At 40.6% G+C, this 23,685-nt stretch overlaps 1 protein-coding gene across 4 annotated transcripts; it reads right to left on the bottom strand.

The window, feature by feature from the left end:
• Positions 1-1,721: 1,721 nt before the first annotated feature.
• Positions 1,722-22,778, bottom strand: tfb2m (transcription factor B2, mitochondrial). 4 transcript variants are annotated; one of them, XM_087991170.1, is made up of 9 exons: positions 22,756-22,778; positions 19,914-20,349; positions 19,738-19,829; positions 15,408-15,561; positions 12,768-12,916; positions 12,580-12,669; positions 7,361-7,423; positions 5,771-5,919; positions 1,722-2,373 (listed from the first exon to the last, which is right to left on the bottom strand). In XM_087991170.1, the coding sequence occupies exons 2-9, from the start codon at positions 20,335-20,337 to the stop codon at positions 2,181-2,183; spliced, it is 1,314 nt and encodes a 437-aa protein (XP_087847296.1). In that variant the 5' UTR covers positions 20,338-20,349; positions 22,756-22,778; the 3' UTR covers positions 1,722-2,180. The 4 variants fall into 4 exon arrangements, with proteins under 4 accessions (XP_087847296.1, XP_087847293.1, XP_087847294.1 ...); XM_087991167.1 differs by lacking the exon at positions 22,756-22,778 and adding an exon at positions 22,505-22,640; XM_087991168.1 differs by lacking the exon at positions 22,756-22,778 and adding an exon at positions 22,480-22,606.
• Positions 22,779-23,685: the final 907 nt, after the last annotated feature.

The following is a 23,685-nucleotide window of genomic DNA, read 5'->3' as shown; positions in this document are numbered from 1 at the left end:
GGGCCAGCTGCTGGCAGGTGAGACTAGATTGGGTTGGGATATCTAGTCAGCATGGACAAGTTGGACCGAAGGGTCTGTTTCCATGCTGTACCTCTCTATGACTCTATTTTGCAAGGACTTGAATATAAAAGCATAAGTGTACTTCGGAGGCTCTGGTCAAACCACATTTGAAGTATTGTGTACAGATTTAGGCCCCATATCTCAGGAATGATGTACTGGAGTTGGAACATGTTCAGAGGAGGTTCACGCGAATGGTCCCAGGAATAAAAAGCTTAACATGGGAGGTACGTTTGAGAACACTGGGTCCATACTTGACAGAGTTTAGAGGGATGAGGAGGGATTTAATTGAAACTTGCAGAATGCTGAACGGTGTGGATAGAATGGATGTTGGGAACATTTTTCACATTGGTAGGACAGACTCAGACCCAAGGGCACAGCTTTAGAGTAAAGGGATGACCTTTAAGAATGGAGAGAAGGAGGAACTTCTTCAGCCAGAGAATGATGAATCTATGGAATTCACTGCCAGAGAGAGCTGTGGAGACCAAGTCATCAAGTATATTTAAGATGCAGATAGATTCTTGATTGTGATTGGGATCATGGGTTACGGGATTGAATGGTGGAGCAGACTTGATGGGCTGAATACCCTAATTTCTGCTGTCTTATAATATTTCATGACAATTTGTAAACAGTATTGTATAGAAAGCAAAATATCTCCATCTGAAGTGATATCTGTTGCTTTGGTTTACTGCTAACGTACAGTTGCATTTTCCACTAGAGCACCAACTACTTCCAACCTTCCCAGTCTCTTGCTTCCACCCAGCAACTCAGTAAAGGAAACACAAATGACTTCAAACTCCATGAGAGGACAGTTCTTATCAACACTCATATCAGTATCAATGTTTGAAAGACAGAACTTGAAAATTATGGAACTTGAGGTTCTGTTCAAAGTAAAGGGCTTATGCCCGAAATGTCGATTCTCCTGTTCCCTGGATGCTGCCTGACCTGCTGCGCTTTTCCAGCAACACATTTTCAGCTCTGATCTCCAGCATCTGCAGACCTCACTTTCTCCTCTGTTCAAAGTAAAGCAAATAAGACAGTGCAAGTGACAAAGAGGTGCTTGAGGACTTAAGTAACTATCTATTTACCTACAAACATTCATACAACATTCAACATGGAGGTGGAACTTCAGTTTCGGTCACTAAATGTGACTGGGAGGAATTACAATGTACTAAAGCAGTACTGAGAGAGGTGATGTAAATTACAAAGTTTATTGCTTTACATTGGACCATGATGACAATTATTTCCATATCCTCAAATTAAAAATAAACAGGGGCCTACAGTTTACCCAGCTGAAAGCATGGTGACTACAGCTTAGGAGAGAATCAATTTCAAATAATTTGTGAAAAGCTCTCACGTTTGATCAAAAGCAACAGTTTACCAAATAATAAGTATATTCAAGAATATGCTGAAAACTAAGGTGAGGTTGCTATGGGCATGTTCAGATTTTCAAGAACATATTTATTTGAATTTAGCCATTATTCAACAAATGAGCTGAATCAGTTTACTGGATAACAGTGGTGCAATGTGGTTGACGATTAACTGCCCTACATAATGGCCCTAATGGAAATGAAAGTGAATATAGCTCAGTCATAATCTTGTTGCTGACCTTCCATCAAGAGTACCATACGAAACAAAATCAAACAAAATTCATTTGAAACAACTTCACTGTTGAATAAAGAGCATTTAATGAGGATTATATTACATTTCAATAAAAACGAAATTGAATAAAATAGAGCATTTGGATGATTTGATTCAACACGGAGTACTGCAATCTGCATTTCTGTACAATATGCTGTCTTCATGTTTGAACCTCGTTTCATAATTATCAAGTGAGGCTCTGTGCAGGAATTCAAATGACCTACAAAGATTAATATTGCTTGTAATTTATAAGCAGGCCAAATTGATCAGTAGGCTCTGATCAAGACTAAAGTCTTCACTGACGTGGTACATGTCAGAAATGGACCACACTTATAAGAATGCACATTGAAGCACCTGAAGGGATGTTGTGATTTGGATTCAATTGCATCTAGGTAGTATTCACACTATGAAGGATTAAGGAGCAGGACAATTCCTCCGCACCACCCCCCCCCCCCTCACCCCACCCCATCCCAGTTATGCATTCAGATGTGTGATACTGTAGAATTCATGTTCTCCAATACTTCCTCATAAAGCCAACTTTGACTGAAATCCTGGGAGTGTTCCATTGCTTCAAAGAGTTCCTTGTATTCTTCTGGATGCACATCACCAGTTAATATATCCTCTGATAAACCTAGCTGTGTCAGTAACTTCGCTCCACTTCCAGGGCACCAAGACCTAAGCAATGATTTAAACGCATTGAGAGGATTATTTATTTTGATATGATAATATTTTTCAAAAACTAATTAACATTTAGCATGATTAGAAGCTGATACATTCAGTATATTGAGCAGTGTATATCCAAAGAGGGCATAAGACATGAAGATAGCTCAATTGAGTCATAAGACAACAAAAAAAAATACCCTTCTCCCATCGTGTTTGCACCAGTTATCATTCACCTATCTACTTTAATCGCATTTTCCGGCACTTGGGCCTTGTATGATATGGCATTTCAAGGGTTCATCAAAACTTTCCTTAAAGGTCTTGGCAGTTCCTGCCTCTAATAATCTTTTAGACAGTGGGTTCCAGATACATGTCACCCTCTAGGTGAAAAGATATTTCCTCAAATCCCCTTAAAACCGCCTGCTCCTTACTTTAAAACTGTGCCCCAGTTAATGGCTCCTTCACTAAGTGAACATTTTCCTGATGTACCCTTCCTATTCCTCTCAGAACTTTGCACAACTCAATCAGATCTCTTCACTGCTGAATTGTTCCAGCCTAGACAATATACTCGTGAATCTCCTCTGTACCCTCTCCAGTGCAATCACATCTTTTCTGTAGTGTTGCAACCAGAATTACACAAAGTATTCAACAGGAAACTTCTTGTTTTTGTATTTAATGCCTTGACTAATAAAGACAAATATCCCATATGCCCTCTTAACCATCTTATCCACCTGTCCTATTGCTTTCAAGGGTCTATGGACATGCACTTAAAGGTTCTGCTATTCCTCCCTACCATTCAACCTGTACTCCCTTGCCTCGTTAGTCCTCCCAAAATGCATAATCACTCATTCTTCAGGATTAAATTCCATTTGGAAAGGAAGCGATTGTAAAGGTTCTGGAGATATTGCTAACAGTGAGCAATGAATCTATTAACACAATAAGAACTATCGCTGTTAACTATCTATGGAATCTACATATTTTTAAACCAATCTTAAGCAAATGAGACTTGAACAGAGGCCCTTTGGCTTGGAGGTCGTGACATTATGCCATCGGATCGCCAAATTCCATGTTACACATGAAAGGAGTGAAACTATCACTGAATTCTAACAGATGAAAGGCTTAACAGACAATCAATTTTTCAAATGTATAATTTCAATTACATCACACTGCAAATTTTTGCTATAAATTCTGTGTTACGATCGAGCCCTCCGCAATCACCTGATGAAGGAGCGTCGCTCCGAAAGCTAGTGTGCTTCCAATTAAACCTGTTGGACTATAACCTGGTGTTGTGTGATTTTTAAAACTTTGTACACCCCAGTCCAACACCGGCATCTCCGAATCATGACTGATGAATTACTTTACATAACTGGACTGTCTCTGAAACTTGTGTAAACAAACTTCATCTACACCTTACTTGTATACTCATTTAAGCACTGCAATTAGGATTCCAATGCTTACAAAAAGGTCGTAATTATTTGCTTCATTGTGTGATTTCTTTCATTATAAAGGAGGTTAACTCGAGATCACTGTTGATCTTGGAGAGAGGTCGATGGCGAAATCCTTAACATAATTAAACTGTTTGAGGTGAGACAATTTGACTAGACAAATATAGACAACATCGATTCCCAGCTATAAACTAAGTACTGAAAACCAAGTGGCTGCTTGATGCAGAGTTAAGCCCGCCCTTGATAAATCTCTCATCTGGTTATTAACCTGTATTCTGTTTCAACAGAAAGAAAACAAGGTCCCACTGTTACATCTTGCCCAGTTATACAAAACAATGCACAATGCCTCAGACTATAATCCAGTTTAAGTAATGTGGATTACATTTACAAATTACATTTAGTTTAATCTCTGTCAGAATTTCAAAACAGAAAGCAATTCAAAATCTATCACACTGCTATGGGATCTGGAATCAATGTGTAGGCCAGACCAAGTGAGGATGACAGATTTTTTTCTACAAGGACAATCATGAACGAGATAGGTTTTTAATGACAAGCTTGCATGATTATCTTGAGGAATCTTCATCTTCAGAATTTTATAAATTAAACTGTCACTTTCTGCCATCGTAGGATACAAAACTGTATTTCCAGAATATGAGTCTGGAGCTCTGGAATAATGGTCCAGTGACATTAACATCATGTCACCACTACCTCATCAATAAAAGAGCTCATGGTGTTGGAGGTAGTATATCAGCATGAATAGAGGATTGGTTGGCTTCTGTAAGGAGTTGGAGTAAGGGGCATATTTTCAGGATGGCAACCTGTATCTAGTAGTATGCCACAGTGATCAGTGCAGTGCTATGATAATGTACAATATATATTAATAACTTGGATGAGGTAAGTGAATGCACTACAATCAAATTTGTGGATGGCACAAAATGGTAGGAAGGCACGTGGTGTGGATGTCACAAGAAGTCTACTTAAAGATTTAGACAGATTATGTAAGGATGCACAAAACTTAGCAGGTGATATACAAGTGGGACAGAGATTTTGCACTTTGACAGGAAGTACAGAGGAATTGATTATTATTTAAATGGAGAAAAAGCAGTACAGAGGGATTTGGGGCTTCTTGTGAATAAATTACAAAAAGTTAGCGTGCAAGTTCAGAAGGTAATAGGGAAGGCAATTGGGAGTATTGGCCTTTATTGAAAACAGTACAAGGTACTGGAGAGACAACACACAGAATAGTGTAAAGAATTTTGTACCTCTTATCTAAGAGATTTATTGGCACTGGTGGAAAAGGTTCAAAAGGTTGATCCCAGGTATGAAGGGATTTTCATTTGAGGAGAGAGTTTGAGTCTGTACCCAATGAAGTTTAGAAGAATTAGGGGCGACCTTAGTGAAACTTAAGATTATTAAGAATCTTGACATGATAGATACAGAGGGGTCAATATGCCTTGTGGGAAGTCTAAGGCCAAAGGGTATAATTTCAGAGAAAGAGGCTATCCAGTTAGAATAGAGATTAGGAAGAAGATTCTTTCCCCCACTCCCAACAGAGGGCTGTTGAAGCTGGGTCGTTAAGAATACCCAAGGCTGGAAAGAACAGATTTTTAATTAGCAAGGGGATAAAGGGATATGAGAGAAAGGGCAGGAAAGTGGAGTTGGGAATTAATGATATCCTTGAATGGCTAATCAGACTCGATGGGCCAAATGGCCTACTTCAGAACGAAAGTCTTGTGGTGTTATTGACCTGCTGCCCTGAATACCAACTAACTGCTAAGGTGATCATTTTTGCCAAATTTCAGCTTCAAGTAATAATACTTCTCTCCCTCAATGACATCCCAATCATACTTAAAAAGTGATTCAATCTCATTTGACAGTCTCCACTGGCACTGCATACAATAAAAGATAGGAAAGGGAAACTGGATTTTCCTCAAGACAGTGCTTTACTTGAAGTCTTTTATACTTACTCTAGTCGGTCAATTAGTTTAGCTTTACGTTTTGTAAGGCACTGCTTCAGCATCAGAACCAGCGTGGATGAATTGGCAGCTGTCAAGGTTTGAGTGAATAAGTCTTTGCGTGGAGTTAGTCGCACAAGACACAAATGATCATTTGTTAGCTACAGAAATTAAAAAAAAAGACAAAAGAATTAACTTCTAACACACCACTACTTTTTTCAATGAGGCAATACAATGTGATTAACAATACAGGTAGAATTGTACACTTCGCTGAAGTATCTACTGTAACTGGTTAATTAATTTAACATTTAAAGGTGAAAACCATTTCACATAATGTGAATACAGAGGAACCTCGATTATCCGAACGAGATGGGCGGGCACTATTTTGTTTGGATAATTGATTATTCGGTTAATTGATTCAATGCCTCTCCTCTGGGGTTTTCTTTAAGTCATTCAGGAGACTAGGCAGCAGCACACTACGCACGAGCCCCGCCTGCCCCACAACCCTGTGCAATACCTCTCTCCCCCCAACCCCATCCAACATGACCACCACCCCCACAACCAAACCCGGGCCCCAACCCTGTTCAACACTGCCCCCCTCCCCCACCTCCAATCCCATACAACACCGCCCCCTCTCCCATGCAGCTAGACTGGACACCAACAACAAGACCTTTGCTGCCGCCTTTATGGGCGGTGTAAGTCTCCAAATAGCTAGCAGGTGCATGCACACACACAACTGCAACTTTTTGACAGCTTCCACCTTTGCCCTGAACCGGACAATGTTGGAGACATTATCTGGCGGTGGGGGCGGGGGGTGTGGTGGAGGTAGGGTAGGGTAGGGTACAGCCTGTGTAGAACTCCAGGCAAAGTGTGGGAGGAAAGAAAGGGCGGGCAGTCAGTCAGAAACAGTGCCTGGGCTCCCATCGATGTCCAGGACTGCTCTCGGCAGCATTTCAGTAAGCAGAGTTCCTTTTTAATCACTGTAAACAAAAGACAAGATAAGTGTTGGAAACACTTCTTTGATGTAATGTTTCTATTGGGACTTTGAGATCTCCTTCGGATAATCTGATATTTGGATAACTAATATTTGGATAATCGAGGTTCCTCTGTATTAACTAACATTGCTTATCACACATTTTATACTTTTAAAAGTGGCAAACACTAACATCAGAAAATAGGATGAATCTTGCAAAAGATGGGAAATACCTGGATAATCCAAATATTGCTAACACCAGACAGATCAAAAGCCTAAACCTCAGATAACAAGTTTACCCAGACAAATAGTAAACAAATTACTAAAGCAGATCTTTTTTCTTGGTGCACAGATGACAGTTAAAAACTTGCATTTGTTAAATGGAAGTATTCAGAATTACATTTTCAGCCTCTAGTAAGTAACAAGCTAAACATGATTTCTGCTATGTTATCAATTTGTTTCTTTAACAGAATGGATAGTGCCCCAGAATATTTTCCCTAAGTGAAGGAGCATTTATTGTTACATACAATCTGCAGTACAGAACTTCTACATAGCCACATTGAACTGTAAAAAATAAATTCTTCAAAAGAATTTGTACTTCATCACATTCAAGACTACCAAGTACTTACTGAACTTCGTTGTATCCCATATCCTCCATTTTTAGAATTTGTAGCAAAGGATGACCATGGTTCCTAAAAAAGATAATTTGTTTAGAAATATTAAACACTTACAATTAAATATTCCAGTTATAGTATTGCTACTATAAACATTAAACATTCAACCTCAAGTCTCGAAGTGTGGCAAAAAATAACCCTTTAACTAAGACCATTATATCATGGCTAGGGTACAACCAACTAATTAGAAAGAGTTGGCTGTTTTGTCAATTTGATAAAATCATGGACAATTTGATCGTGGCTTTGAGTCCACTTTTCTCCCTGCCTCCATAACACTTAAAATGATTCTTTGATTAAAAATTTGAACTTATAGGTACATCCATGGTGGTATGAGAAATGGAGTTTCAGGATATAGGAACAGTCATGTAGTTCCAAGTTAGGAAGGCGAGTAGCTTAGAGGTTACTTGCAAGAGGTGGTTCCCCCCCCCCCCCCGCATCCTTTGTACTTATCCCTTTAAAAAACTGAAGTCATGGATTTCTAAGTTGCTGCAATGCTGTCATTGATCCCTTTCACCACTGAAGCACAATGTTGAATGTGGCAAAAAATGCATTAATTAAGCAGTCTACTTTATCCTGGATAGTGTAAGCTTCTATAGCTGTTGGAGCTGTTCCAGACAAATGGAGAGTATTCTTATTCACTCCAAGTTGTATCTTGTCCTGATGGACATGCTTTGGAAAGGTTGGAATTTTACAGGTTTGTATGAGATTCCCCTTCATTCTTCTAAACTCTGGTGAATATAGTCCTAATTGATCCCGTCTCTCCCACACATCATTCCCACAATGCCATACATCACTCTAGTCAACCTTTTTTGCACTCCCTCAACAGTCAGACTGTCCTTCCTCAGATAACGGAGACCAAAATTACACAGTACTCCAGATCTGGTTTTACCAATGCTGTGTACAGTTGCAGCAAGACACCCCTGCTCCTGTTACTGCTCTTTCATTGGATGAGATATTGAATACAATAGAGGTGTGATGAAGCTGCTCTTTCAACTACTTTCAAAAACAGGATAGGCAGACAGGCAGAATAGTCAAATGGATAAGTTAAAAATAAGTTCCTCTGGTGAACAAAGACTGCACACTGAGTAATATTTCAGCCTGATAAAGTTGAATGGATTTACTGAACTAATCTATCATTTCAATAGCAACACAACTCAATACTTTTGATTCATATTTTAAATGGCTACAGAAGTGGAATAATCCATTTTATACAAATCCAGTGAAATTCACACCAGCTTACTTTCAGATGAGAACCTTGAATCCCCATACCAGTCACTAATATTGAAACTTCACATCACATAGGATAAAATGTTACACAAGCATAATTTTAGTCCACAAATGTCTTCGTGATGAATGAAAATGGTGGTGACAAAGTGGACTTGATGCTGGACTATGAATCCAGAGATTCAAGTAGTGCACTCCAAGTTGGTGGAACAGAAATTCAAAAAAGTTGGATTTAAATATCCAATGATGGTCACGAAAATACTGTTAATTACTGCTAATACCCACCTGGCTCACTATTATCTTTACGAAGGAATCTGCTGTCCCTACTTAGTCTAACTGACCTATAACACCCCAGAACAACAGCAATGAATTTGACTTTTAAATGTCCTCCAAGAAGTCCCACCAAGCCACTCAGTTGCTTCAAATTGCTAGCAAACCTCAAAAGGAATAAAATTGGATGTACCACCCTGGCAGTGACATCGGCATAAGAACCAACAATGGCAATTCAGTCCCATCATCTTACAAATCCACTACCATTACGTTTTGAAAGGAAAAGGGTAGCTGATTCATGCAAACACTACCACCTCCAAGTTCCTCTCTAACGTACTCACCATCTATCACGGATATATGTTGCTCTGTTTTTAGTGTTGGTCATTCTAAATCTTGAAACTTTCTCTAAGAGCACTGTGGATGTTGGGATAAAAATTCTGGGTTTTCTGTGTAAAGCTTAGGTGGAAAACACTGAACTTGGGGAAAAAAAATGGTTTCAGCATTAGTTTAAATTGTGTCAGTTCTGCAGGGACCTTAGCTGAAGGCAGAAGTGTAAAGCATTCATGTTTGAGAAACAGAACAGTTTAAACCACTAGGCACAGGAGCAGAAGCAGGCCCATCTAGATGAAAATTTATCTGATAATTGTCAACTTTGATTTCTCGCCTTGTCCCATAACCCTCAATTCCCTCGCTGATCAAAAATTTGTCTAGCCCAGCTCTGAAGATATTTAAATGACACAGCCTCGATAGCCATCTGTGGTAAAGAATTCTACAGATTCATGAGATCAAGAGAACAATTCCTCCTTATTTCTGTCCGAACTGGGCAACAGCTTAATCTGGGATTATGTCCTCTGATCCAAGACACACACTGATTCACTAATGTCCTTTTTAGGGAAAGGAAATCTGCTGTCCTTACCTGGTTCTGGCCTACATGTGACCTTAGCCCCGTAATGTGGTCTGACCTTTAACTGCCCTTTGGGCAGTTAGGGATGAGCAATAAATGGCTGACTTAGCCAATGATGCCTACATGTGAACAAATAGATTAAAAAAAACTTGGAACGTTTACCCTCAGTTTATTTTCTCTTTTGATATTTTTAAAACACCTTTTATTGCCTTTTAAAGCTTGCCCAATCCTCTGTCTTACCACTAATCTTTGACACATTGTATGATTTTTTTTCCTTTCAGTTTGATGCGATCCGTTACATCCCTGGTTAACTTATCCCTTTCCTAGAATCCTTCTTTCACAACAAAGATATATCTCCCAATGTAAGTCATAAGTATTTTCTTAAATGTGTGTCATTGTTCCTCAAATGTCTGTAACTAAACTCATTTCCTAGTTCCCTCCAACTAGTTCTGCCCTCATTGTTTTGCAATTACTCTTATTTCCAATGCAAAATTCTCAATTGGAAACAATAATAGTTCCTGACCAAAAAAGTGTTTAGTTAAAACCCTAAAAGGGGTTATTTGAAGCTGATAAACTTCAAACTGGGGTACTTGAAGGTGTCAGGAAAAGGTCATCAGATTCAAGAGACTAGGAGTTTAGGTTGCAGTCCAATTAAGCCGATAGAGATGATATAAAAGGAGATTCTCTCAAGTGTAAATACTGCAAAAAAAATGCTTTTGCGATTTGTAATTTTTTTTTTACAAAAATGGGACTATATTTTTATTGTATTCAAAATCTTTATACAGTCTGTTCAGATGATAATGTGATAGTTCTGTTCTCGTGTGATCTCACGTTATTAAACTAATGGGACCGGAATCATGGTACAGCCCAATGCAGGTAAGGAAAGTTCAAATTCTACAAATAACAGTCTAAATTCTTCAATCGCGTTAAAGCCAATTTGTGCTGAAGAAACACATGTTATAGCAGAACTGAATGTATTGTGTTATATGAAAATAGCTATTTTATTTTATCTAAAATTTTATTTCCTTAATATTTTTTGGTAAAACAAAATCTCCAGACTGAGTGCTTACGTTTCAGAGAGAGACCACTTCATTAAAACAACAATAAAAAGACACAAAATGATGTGTTATGCTAAGTTTCAGCCTGAGATTTGACTTATCCAATTATCATCCACCTGTATGAATGGCTTGCATGCAGGGATGAATATAGTACGAGTGAGTCTCGTCAAATTTAAAGATACAGTAAAACAAGTGGGAAAGCAAAGAAATAAGAAATTTACAAATGTATATGAATAGGTCAGATGAATGGACCAAAGTTTGGCAAATGAAGTTTAATGTGGATATGTGAGGTTATTTATGTAGGTTGGAGGAATTGAAAATAAATTTATTATCTAAATAGATAGAAACTTCAGAGTACTTTGGTGCAGAGGGATCTGGGTGATCACGTGCATGAATTGCAGAAAGCTAGTATACAGGTTGTAAAGGAAAGCAAACAGATCTTTACATTTATTGCTAAATGAATAAAGTAGTCAGGAAGTATTGCTGCAAATATACAAGGCATTAGTGAGACCATATCTGGAGTACTGCATACAATTTTGGTCCCCTTATCTGAAGGGGATGGAGATGTTTTGAAAACAGTTCAGAATAGGGACACTAGATTGATTTGAGAGAGGAGATATTTGCCTGAAGACAGATTGAGCAGTTTAGAAGACTGAGAGGAGATCAAATTGAGGTATTAAGATGTTAAAAGGGATTGTCAAAGCAGATGGAGATAGGATGTTTCTTTATCGAGAAGAAGAAATATTGGTTTAGGTTAAAGGGTAGCAGATTTACAACAGATCAGAAGAAATTACTTCTCTCAAAGGACTGTGAATCTGTGGAATTCACGACACCACAGTGAAGTGGATACCAGGACATTGAATAAATTTAAGGAGGAGATAGACATTTTTTAATTGGAAATGGGTTAAACGGTAATGAGAGCGGGCATAAAAAAGAAGTCAAAGCTAAGATGTAATAAGCCATGATCGTATCAAGCTTGAGCAGCTGAATTGCTATGCCTCCTACTTATATTATAATATCATCATCTGCACCGAATGAACCATAGTCTTTCATAAGGCAGCTCAGCATAACGCCTACACGGCAATTGGAGATGGGCAATAAATACTGACCAAGTCAGCAAAGCCCACATCCCCTGAATTATATTAAAAATTGTCAAATCTCACCATAGCCTTATGAAAGACTATGGTTCATTCGGTGCAGATGATGATATTATAATATAAGTGTGCGGCACGATGGTACAGTGGTTAGCACTGCTGCCTCGCAGCGCCAGAGACCTGGGTTCAATTCCCGCCTCAGGCAACTGACTGTGTGGAGTTTGCACATTCTCCCCGTGTCTGCGTGGGTTTCCTCGGGTGCTCCGGTTTCCTCCCACAGTCCAAAGATGTGCAGGTCAGGTGAATTGGCCATGCTAAATTGCCCGTAGTGTTAGGTAAGGGGTAAATGTAGGGGTATGGGTGGGTTACGCTTCGGCGGGTCGGTGTGGACTTGTTGGGCCGAAGGGCCTGTTTCCATACTGTAAGTAATCTAATCTAATGTCAGTGTGCAGTTGAGGTTGTATTCATAATATCTTGACACAATGATGTGATTTGTATGACGCATAATCATTGCTGATAGCAGAAACATTACTATATTTAAAAATGATCAAAATGAAGACATACATATAACACCGTAATCTACAACTTACAATCATATAATTAATTAGGGAAACAAATTCGCACCTTGTGCAACAGCTGTATTTCACAAGCCAACTGGTATAGGGCAGTTAATGCCTGATAGTGCTTCAGGTTTCCAGCCTCTGCTGTCAGTTTCTACACAGAAGATAATAAATTCTCAATTTCAACAACTGAATTCAAAAGCAAAAGTTACAAAAGTTTTCAAGATTATTGACAAAGAGGACTTAACATACTGTGTATTCTTTCTCACTCATGAATATGTTCATTTCTATTCTTCCAAGCTGAAATACTGAAATCCGCTCAAACAGAGCATAAATGAGTTTCCAAAGCATGTTTCGTTCATTCTTTTGTGGCAAAATTCCAACTACTCTTATTGGTATATCTAGGAAAGAGAAATAACATTTTTAAATATATGCACTATTAAAATTAACATGTGATACTTACCGTGAATACTCAAGTAATAGTCTATCTCATGTAAAATTTGACCCCCTATCTTTGGCCAAATAACCTGGCCATATATCATGTGTAAAAGTCAACCCTAGTTCTTCACAGATAACAGATCAACGTTTATGAATCAGTGTACCAGCTGTCAGGTCCAACTCCAGCTTTCCAGTATGCTGGTTGTTCCACTCCCCAGCCAGTCTTCCAGTCCATTGGCTATTGTGTTCCGCTCCAGGTTTTCAGAATTACCATAATTCATTTTTCTTTTCATTATTCATTTAGAGATCAATTGGGCTTCTGCCAATGATATGAACTTTGACAGGCATGAATTTCAGGCCCTTAAAAAGTAGTGTTATGGACTAAGCCAGACATTCTTGAGCAGGCAACCCAGACCATAACTTTGCAATTTGTTTCAGGAAGTGCATAGTGAAAATTACCCGGAGTAACTTAGCTAGGTTGACTACTAGGTTTTTAAAAACTGGGAAATTTATTCACAAAATTACACAATGAAACACTAAGAACAGAATTAAATAATCCCTACAGAATTAAATAATCCCTACAAAGTAGACTTAATTATGCTGTTAGGAGAAAGTGAGGACTGCAGATGCTGGAGATCGGAGCTTAAAAATGTGTTGCTGGAAAAGCGCAGCAGGTCAGGCAGCATCAAAGGAACAGGAGAATCGACATTTCAGGCATAAGCCCTTCTTCAGGAATGAGGAGGGTATGCCAAGCAGGCTAAGATAAAAGGTAGGGCGGAGGGACTTGGGGGACGGGCACTGGGAATACGATAGGTGGAAGGAGGTTAAGGTGAGGGTGATAGGCCGGAGAGGGGGTGGGGGCAGAGAGGTCGGGAAGAAGATTGCAGGTCAAGAAGGCTGTGCTGAGTCTGAGGACTGGGACTGAGAAAAGGTGGAGGGGGAGGGGAAATGAGAAAACTGGAGAAATTTGCATTCATTCCTTGTGGTTGGAGGGTTCCTAGGCGTAAGATGAGGCGCTCTTCCTCCAGGCGTCATGTTACCATGGTCTGGCGATGGAGGAGGCCAAGGACCTGCATGTCCTTGGTGGAGTTGGAGGGGGAGTTAAAGTGTTCAGCCACAGAGCGGTTGAGTTGGTTGGTGCAGGTATCCCAGAGGTGTTCTCTGAAACGTTCCGCAAGTAGGCAGCCTGTCTCCCCAATGTATAGGAGGCCACATCAGGTGCAGCGGATGCAGTAAGTGATGTGTGTGGAGGTGAAGGTGAATTTCTGACGGATATGGAAGGATCCCTTGGGGCCTTGGAGGGACGTGAGGGGGGAGAGGTGTGGGCGCAAGTTTTGCATTTCTTGTGGTTGCAGTGGAAGGTGCCAGGAGTGGAGGTTGAGTTGGTGGGGGGGGGGGGTGGATCTGACGAGGGAGCTGGTACCCAATGCAGTAGTCCAAAATATTGGAAAAAAGGGCACATAAAAAGTAAAGTCTTGAATCAGTAAAATACTAGCATTAACCATGTACTTAGGGAGCAGGTTCCAGCAACAAAAAGAAAAGATAAAAGAACCCTACCAATCAGGTCTTGGAGAATCCACCAACAAAAACCATCAAGGTGTCTGGCTAATTAAAAAGGTGACACAAAGAAGGCACATAAATCTCGTGCAAATTAATAAAATACTCTTAAAAAGCTATGAATTAAATCCAAATCTCCGAATTTATAAACTTGATGCAAAAAATTGTTAATTTTGAGGTGCAATACACAAAGTCAAATCAATAAAAGGAAATAAGACTTGCATTTATCTTACACCTTTAATGAATTAATAACATGCTAAAATGTTTTACAGCCAATGAGGCTCTTACAAAGTAGAGTCATTGTTGTCACACTGGAATGCTGCAGTGAATTTGCTCAAAGCAAGCTTTCAAAGCCTCAAACTGACAGTGACCAAACAACAGACATCAACATTCACACTGATGAATAAAGTTTGAACACATCATTAGCATAGCTCCCCTGTTTTCCTTCTAAGACCACCTTTATTTAACAGGTCCATTTGAGCAATCAAACCAGTTTAATGTCTGATCGGAAAGTCAGCAACTTTTACTGTGCAACATTGCTTAAGTACTACAGGGACTGTCAACCTAGAGTTCTGTACTCAAATGGACCTTGAACTTTCAACTTTACGACTCAGGCAAGTTCATAGAACCCTACAGTACATATGGAGGCCATGCAGCCCATCAGGTTTGCACCTACTCTCCGAACAGCATCCCATCACCCTGCATTTACCACAGCTAATCCACCTAGCCTGCACAACCCTGGATGCCACAGGACAACTTAGCATGGCCAACCCATCTAATGTGTCACCATTTTAAGGATCAAAATGTTTGTCAAAATATAATCAGTTACAACAGATTCGTATTCTCAAAATGAGAACTGCTTTTAAAAGAGATAGAAATTCTTGAAGAAATTATCACCTGCAGTCCAGGCAACTGGTGCAATTCCCAGATCATTGAAGAGTTTTTCAGATGACATGGCAGGAGGTCTCACTGGGCCACGACCAATTGGATCAAGTTTGAAGAAGTCACAATGCACCACCTCCAATTGCCCATGCAAACGTCTTTCTAGGGACTAAATGTTTATTTCAATAGTTTAGAAAATGGTTCCAAAAACAGTTTTAAAGCACTGATACATTAAAACATCAGTGACTATTTAAAGTGAGTTAATGGAATGGAAGTCTTCATCTTCAAATACCAACTAGATAAAACATAAACCAGAACAACACAATCACGTGTTGTCATTTATATAAATAATTTGGAAGTGAACATAGGAGCTTTGCTTAGTAACTTTGCAGATAACACAAATTGGAGATGTAGTGGACAACAAAGGTTACCTCACAGTTAAATGAGATCTTGATTAGATGGGCCAAGGAGTGGCAGATGGAGTTTAATTTAGATAAATGTGAGGTGCTGCATTTTGGAAAGGCAAATCAGGGCAGGACTTAGACACTGAATAGTAAGATCCTGGGGAGTGTTGCTGAACAAAGAGACCTTGGTGTGCACATTCATAATTTCTTGAAAGTGGAATTGCAGGTAGACAGGAAGTTGTTTGGTATATTTGCCTTTATTGACCAATGCATTGAGTATAGGAGTTGGGGCTGTACAGGGCATTGGTTAGGCCACTTTTGGAATACTGCATTCAATTCTGGTTTCCCAACTACAGGAAGGAAGTTGTGAAACTTGAAAGGGTTCAAAAAAGATTTAAGAGGATATTGCCAGGGTTGAAGGGTTTGAGCCATAGGGACAGGATGAATAGGCTGGGGCTAGTTTCCCTGGGGCATTGGAGGCTTAGGGGCATGGGTAGTGTAAATAGGCAAGATCTTTTCCCTGGGGTGAGGGGAGTCTGAAACTAGAGGGCATGAGTTCAAGATGAGATGAGAAAGTTGTAAAAGCGGCCCGGGGCAACCGTTTCCACGCAGAGGGTGTTGCGTTTATGGAATGAGCTGCTAGAAGAAGTGGTGGAGGTGGGTACAATTACAATATTTAGAAGGCATTGTGATGGGTTTGGAGAGATATGGCCAAATGCTTGCAAATGGAACTCAGTTTATATGGGACACCTGGTCAACATGGACAACTTGGACTGAAGCATTTCCATGTTGTATATTTCTATGACTCGATATGAAGAGCAAAGGGCAGGATGAGTAGAGAGAGACATGCAGGAAATCACATTTTGGCCATTTCAGTCTGTTCCACCATTCATTCAGATCATAGCTGACTTTGAGCGATCTCCACAAACCTCATGAAACCTTTTATTCCTTAACCTTTGGCTCAACATTCTCAATCGTGGGTGTCTGACAGCCCTACCTATGAACAAGGAGGCTCTAGTTCAAGTATCCCCTGCACCAGAGGTGGGTAATAACATCGCCGAATAGATCAATTAGAAAATATCGACATCTCCTGATTCGAAACAAACTGGGCAAGGATGATATCATGAAGTATTATCTCATCTTAACAAGGAGTCATAAAAATAACAAAACAGACCACAAAAGGAGGATAGATCCAGGGATAAGTGACACCTGAAGGAACCAGTCAGAAGAGAGTGGGAGGTGGCATTCGTCAATGTTCATCAACCTCAACAGCCAATTAGATATTGATCAGGCGCTCTTTAAATGAGTTAGAAATGAGCCTCATCTCACCTTGGACAATCAGAATATAATGCCATAATTGATCATCCTATAGATTGTGGCTGGGAAAAAGTTAACAAGCAAGTTTGAAAAGCAAGTTAGTCAAGCCTATTGTCCACTTAGAAGCAGAAGCTGCCAGAAGTATTAGAGAGAGACTAGAGTCTGAATGTGGACCCTGCACCTGAAGTTGAATTGGAAAGCAAATGAAATGTTGTTTATTGAAGGGGAATGAAACATACAAGTGAGGAAGTTTTAGTGCAGCTGTGTAGGGCCTTGGTGAGACCACATCTGGAATACTATCAACAATGAGACAATTTAACCACAATCCTCAACAGTCAATGATGTTACCATCACTGAATCCACCACTATGAACATCTTGGGGATTATCACGGACCAGAAACTCAACTGGACTCAAATAAACAGTGGCCACAAGAAGAGGTCAGGGACTAGGAATTCTGTGGCAAGTAACTCCCCTCCTGACTCACGAAAGCCTGTCCACCATCTACAAGTCACAATTCAGGAGTGTGATGGAGTATTTCCCACCTGCCTGGATGAGTGCAGCCCCAACACTCAAGAAGCTTGACACCATCCAGGACAAAGCAGTCTGCTTGATTGGCACGAGATCCACATGGATCCATTCCCTCCACCACCGACGTTCAGTGTGCAGCAGTGTGTACTATATACAAGATGCACTGCAGAAATTCAAATATCCTCAGACAACACCTTCCAAACCCACAACCACTTCAAATCTAGAAGAACAAGGGTAGTAAATATATGGGAACACCACTACCTTCAATTCCCTTCCAAGCCACTCACCATCCTGACTTGGAAATATATTGCTGGTCCTCCATTGTCACTGGGTCAAAATCCTGGAATTCCCTCACTAATGGCATTACTGCCAAACTGCAGCATTTCAACAAGGCAGCTCATCACCACCTTCTCAAGGGCAACTAAGGACATGTAATAAATGCTGGCCAGCCAGCGATACCCACATCCCACAAATTAATAAATAAAAAATTGAAACGAAGGATAGTTTTGGTCTCCCCGTTGTTGTGGTTCTGTTCGCCAAGCTGGGAATTTGTGTTGAAGACATTTCGTCCCCTGTCTCGGTGACATCCTCAGTGCCAGGGAGCCTCCTGTGAAGTGCTTCTGTGATCTTTCCTCCAGCATTTGTAGTAGTTTGAATCTGTCGCTTCCGGTTGTCAGTTCCAGCTGTACGTTGCAGTGGCCGGTATATTGGGTCCAGATCGATGTGCTTATTGATTGAATCTGTGGATGAGTGCCATTCCTCTAGGAATTCCCTGGCTGTTCTCTGTTTGGCTTGTCCTATAATAGTAGTGTTGTCCCAGTCGAATTCATGTTGCTTGTCATCTGCGTGTGTGGCTACTAAGGATAGCTGGTCGAACAGAACCACAACAATGAGCACCCGAGCTACAAATCTTCTCACAAACTTTGGTCTCCCCGTTTAAAAACGCAGTCTCATTGCTGGACTGAAGGGCTTGTCTTAAGACGACTGGGTGAACAGGTTGGACCAGTATCCACTGGCGTTTATATGAATGGGAAGCGATCTTATTGAAAGACGCTGAAGGGACTTGAGAGATTGTATGCCAAAAGAACACTTGCTTTTGTTTTTTTTGTGGGGGAAAGAGACACTTAAAATAAGGGTCACTGTCAAAGAATAAGACATTGGAGCAGAAATTAGACCATTCAGTCCATCAAGTCTGCTCCACCATTCAATCATGGCTCATGAGTTTCTCAACCCTATTCACCTGCTTTCTCCCCGTAACCCTTGACAGCTTGATACTCAAGAACCTATCTCAATCTTAAATATACTCAATGACCTGGCCTCCACAGTCTTCTGTGGCAATGAATTTCATAGAGGTCTCTTTTCAAAGCAGAATCTGAGATTATCTGAAGGTTATAAACAAGGGGAATTCTCTTCTCCAGAAAGCACTGGAGGCTGGGTCACGAATTAATTCGAAATAGTGTTAACAGTTTTGATTGTGAATGGTTATGGGTGCCAAATATGAAATTTGAGTTGAGATCACAACCAGATTAGCCAAAACCTTAATGGCTTATTCCCAAGTCTTGAGTGTGACTTGGAGATGATGTCCACAACATTCCCATTTTCAGGCAAAGTTCTGGCTTAACTGAAAGCTACATAGGGTTGGCTGAGTAGGTTCTGGTATGAAAAGACCCACAATTGGACATGGAGTGTAAATACTGACACAAGAATACTTCATTTTAAAACAGGACATGCAGGATGAAGAGAATTGACTTTCATGGTAATTTAGACAATAATTCTTTGTAACATGGCTGTACAGCAGAATGAATAAGCTGAAGATAGAGGTAATAATTTTCTGACTAAGGGAACAGCACTGAAATGTTCTAGAAAATTAGGATCACTTTGCCCTTGCACCCAGGGAAAAGCATGATCTTAATTCATTTTTCTACATAAAAACCAAAATCAGGAATCGAGGAGGAGTCAGCATTCCAATTCATTTGTCCATCTAAAGGCAAGTTCCATGCATTTCCCCCATGTATCGCACACACAAAATTGTGAAATGCTCAGTCTCAAAATCAATTAACTCTGATCAAGTAAACAAGATTAATTACAAATATACCTGCAATGCAGGGAGAAACTGCTTGTCACCCTCCAAAGACACCACTCTCTGTGCTCCACCATTCAGCAGCGCACGTGTCAAAACGCCAGGCCCTAAGAATGCAATAAAACCAAACTCATCAAGGAAAGGGAAAGATTCTTAAAATGCTAACAGATTCAAAAAGAAAGTAGACCAACCTGGATTGCATTCAAAAATTATGGCATTATCTTCAGATAGGTCTCTATCAAGACGTTCCACAATTAGATTTGCCAGGTCAGAATTCAGAACAAATCTTCTCAAATATCTACTCCTCTCTGCCTTGATTGTTAGTTCTTCAATGTCTTCCATGTCCAGAAAGTCAACCCTGGATATTGGCCTCTGCTGTTCTTTTCTGAGTACTGAACAGGCAACTGCAGACAAATATCGATCTGTCCTGCCACAATAGGTCGAATATTCTGCCAGCTTGAGTGGAGACTGATTTTTTGGTGGGAGACGCTCAAGAAATCTTGTGTCATGCGAATAAGTTTTTAGTAAATGCTGTACTTGTTGCAAACAACCACATGCTCTACAGGTAACAGTCCTTACAGTGAAAAACATAGTCTTGTACTTTAATAATGCCATTTTGCTTGTTACCTAAAACAAATGGAAATTATTAAAATTTTAGATGAAATCAAATATATATCTACCATATGCATCATATACAAATGTAACCATATTATTAAAGTCAAAATTATATTTCACATCATTGTGGGTGAAGATTTCAAATCACACTTGTCACAAATGGGTACTACCCTGACACTAGATTAGACAGTCTCAAAAGACTTAACTGAGAGAAGAATAGAACGCAAACCACTGCATACTCATACTTAAAAGATGTTGCTGAATAGCAAAATCAATGTCTAATTCTGTCTGCCTTTAACTCACAAAAGAATGAAAGTTAACTGTACTCATTGATTTAAATAAAACTTCAATGCAGACAACGCCTTGACCATTCTGCATTATTAGCTTCCATAAACATGATATTTCAAACAACATTCATGATGGCTTTTAGAAAACATGGTTAACAAAATCGATATTTCTTGCATTCTTACGTTCTCCCAAAGTTTAATCTGAGGTGATTCATTTATTTACAGGCTGTGACTTGTGTGCGAAGTAATAATTTCAGTCAACTACAGATGAAAAATCATTCATAGATGCTGAATATGAAAAAGCTCTTTGAAAGAGGACAGTGGATGGCAATGTTGGCTGGGCTATTTCCCTTTCTAATATCAAAGTTTGTATCATTTACAGTAATACTAAGACAAATATAATCCAAATATTCAAAGCTACAGCTGAATAATTTTCAAGTTCAACATTCAGTGGTGAAAATGCCATGAATGACAACTAGCATGTTTATGTCAGGTTGTTTGATTACCTGTCTTTGGGTTTGAGAGAAAATTACTCGTGAAAGACACATGGTCAATACATTGAATTTGACATTTCTCCGAAGAGATTAAATTGCTCTGTATTGTTTGAATTCAAAAAGCTAATGAGAACAATGTTTTTATTAGGGAAGCCAGTTATCCCACCCTTTCTTTAAAAAAACTTATTTCCTTCTACTTAGGTTGCACTGCAGTGGCTTTGGACCATTAGGCCTTCGTGTGACCACCCAGTCTGGTGAATAGTTTTTGCCTCTGTTTGAAAGAGGAAATAATTTTTAGAAGCAGTTAAGTTTCACACTACTAATTTCTGGGATGAAGTGTTTATCTGAAAAAGGAAAGATTTAACAAGTTTGGCCATTACTCACTGGAACTGACAAGAATATATTAAAATGGCACAAACGCCAACAGCGTAGCCACATCATTAACATACAAATACGCCAGGCTTACAAAAAGCATAAAGCAGACAAAAAAATTGAACTACAGATGTATCAATACCACTTCAGATTAATGGAATGCAAACCAAAATACAAGAATCCATTGGTACTGATGATGATCATAGATTAGTAATCCACAGTTTGAACATCAATTCAAACCTTATTAAGACCGTTTGAGCAATATAAATAAAATCAAATATCGGAATTCTGCTCACTCAGGTGGCTGTATTAATGCACGCGAGTGCATTACAAGAAGAACAGGGGGCCCACGCAGTCATTTGGGCTCTGCTGACGCCTCAGCTAATCATATGGGCATATGATTAAAAAATGTACAGACCTGTATAAAAATGATAAATTCTGATCTCTGTATGTACATGTTTACATATGTATGGCATGACCAACTGTACAGACCATCAAATTATTTTACAAATAAAGTATATTTTTGAAATTAAAAAAAAAGTATTAATGCACGCGAGTGCTCATTTAACGTTTTCACGGCTAACCTCACTGATTGGTTACAAATTGGAATTCACTGCACCTACAAAGGACTGAATACGGAATTTTCGCAATATTAACGAATATTTCGGTAGTGGGCAGAAAGAAAGAGTATCCCTGACGAAGGGCTTTTGCCCGCAACGTCGATTTTACTGCTCCTCGGATGCTGCCTGAACTGCTGTGCTCTTCCAGCACCACTAACCCAGGCACAAAGAAAGAGTCCACACTGCCCTAACCATCCGTCATTTAGGAGCGAGAGCAGTCTCCCTCAGTAACATTAGTTGTCTGGGTCTATGGGGGGGGGGGGCAACGCCAAGACATCGCACGTTGCTGCTGTTAGGAAATCCACATCTCATGGTCTCTCCGCATGGACAGGTTTGCATTGCGGAGAGAGACGCATCGGGATGCCCGACCTGATCGGGAAGGGAAACGAAATACCCGAAGCTGTAGAATGGGTTCAACCAACGCTCTTGTTCGTCTGGCAGATGCTGCTCAACATTCTGCGTTTCTCATCCATGCCGCCGCCATCGTGACATTGAACCCCGCGTCACCGAACGCGTCATCGCGTCAGCAAGTCCTTATACGTCAACACGTCGGGTGATGTCATTCCCGACCGTTGGCCCTGGCAACGCTCAAGCCTCCGTTCCGGACCTTTTTCGGTAAGTGACCGTTATTTGTTTCAAACACACCTTCAATTCCGGCCTGACGGGGAGAAAGGAAGTAGGGAATGGAAGATGGGAAATGCTTTTGTCCGAAACATCGACTCTCTTGCTTCTCGGATGCTGCCTAACAGGCTGTGCTTTTGCAGCACCACTCTAATCTCGACTCTGGGCCCCAGCTATGCCTGCCTCTTCGTAGGATATGTGGAACAATCCATCTTCCGCAACTACACTGGCCCCACCCCCCACCTTTTCCTCCGCTACATCGATGACTGTATCGGCGCCGCCTCGTGCTCCCACGAGGAGGTTGAACAGTTCATCCACTTCACCAACACCTTCCACCCCGACCTCAAATTCACCTGGACAGTCTCAGATTCCTCCCTCCCCTTCCTCGACCTTTCTATTTCTATCTCAGGCGACCGAATCAACACGGACATCTACTACAAACCGACCGACTCCCACAGCTACCTGGACTACACCTCCTCCCATCCTGCCCCCTGTAAAATCGCCATCCCATTCTCCCAATTCCTTCGACTCCGCCGCATCTGCTCCCAGGAGGACCAGTTCCAAAAACGCACATCCCAGATGGCCTCCTTCTTCAAGGACCGCAATTTCCCCCCCGACGTGGTCGACGATGCCCTCCACCGCATTTCTTCCACTTCCCGATCCTCCGCCCTTGAACCTCGCCCCTCCAACCGCCACCAGGACAGAACCCCACTGGTCCTCACCTACCACCCCACTAACCTCCATGTACAGCGCATCATCTGCCGTCATTTCCGCCACCTCCAAACGGACCCCACCACCAAGGATATATTTCCCTCCCCTCCCCTATCAGCATTCCGTAAAGACCACTCCCTCCGTGACTCCCTCGTCAGATCCACACCCCCCACCAACCCAACCTCCACTCCCGGCACCTTCCCCTGCAACCGCAGGAGGTGCAAGACTTGCGCCCACACCTCC

Source organism: Chiloscyllium plagiosum, unplaced genomic scaffold, assembly GCF_037043375.1.
Source record: "Chiloscyllium plagiosum isolate Xiang-an unplaced genomic scaffold, Cpla_swu_hap1 HiC_scaffold_10, whole genome shotgun sequence".
In the NCBI taxonomy this organism is placed as follows: domain Eukaryota; kingdom Metazoa; phylum Chordata; class Chondrichthyes; order Orectolobiformes; family Hemiscylliidae; genus Chiloscyllium; species Chiloscyllium plagiosum.
The sequence above is the reverse complement of the archived record's forward strand: the minus strand, read 5'-3'. Positions and strand labels throughout refer to the sequence as shown.

What these genes read in the sequence shown, in the direction of transcription:
- tfb2m (XM_087991170.1), bottom strand. Translation starts at nt 20,337, where the DNA reads ATGGCATTATTAAAGTACAAGACTATGTTTTTCACTGTAAGGACTGTT. An exon ending in AAATACAGCTGTTGCACAAG is followed by an intron (nt 7,424 to 12,579) that starts GTGCGAATTTGT and finishes TATCTTTTTTAG; the next exon opens with GAACCATGGTCATCCTTTGC. An exon ending in ATGGGATACAACGAAGTTCA is followed by an intron (nt 5,920 to 7,360) that starts GTAAGTACTTGG and finishes TAATTTCTGTAG; the next exon opens with CTAACAAATGATCATTTGTG.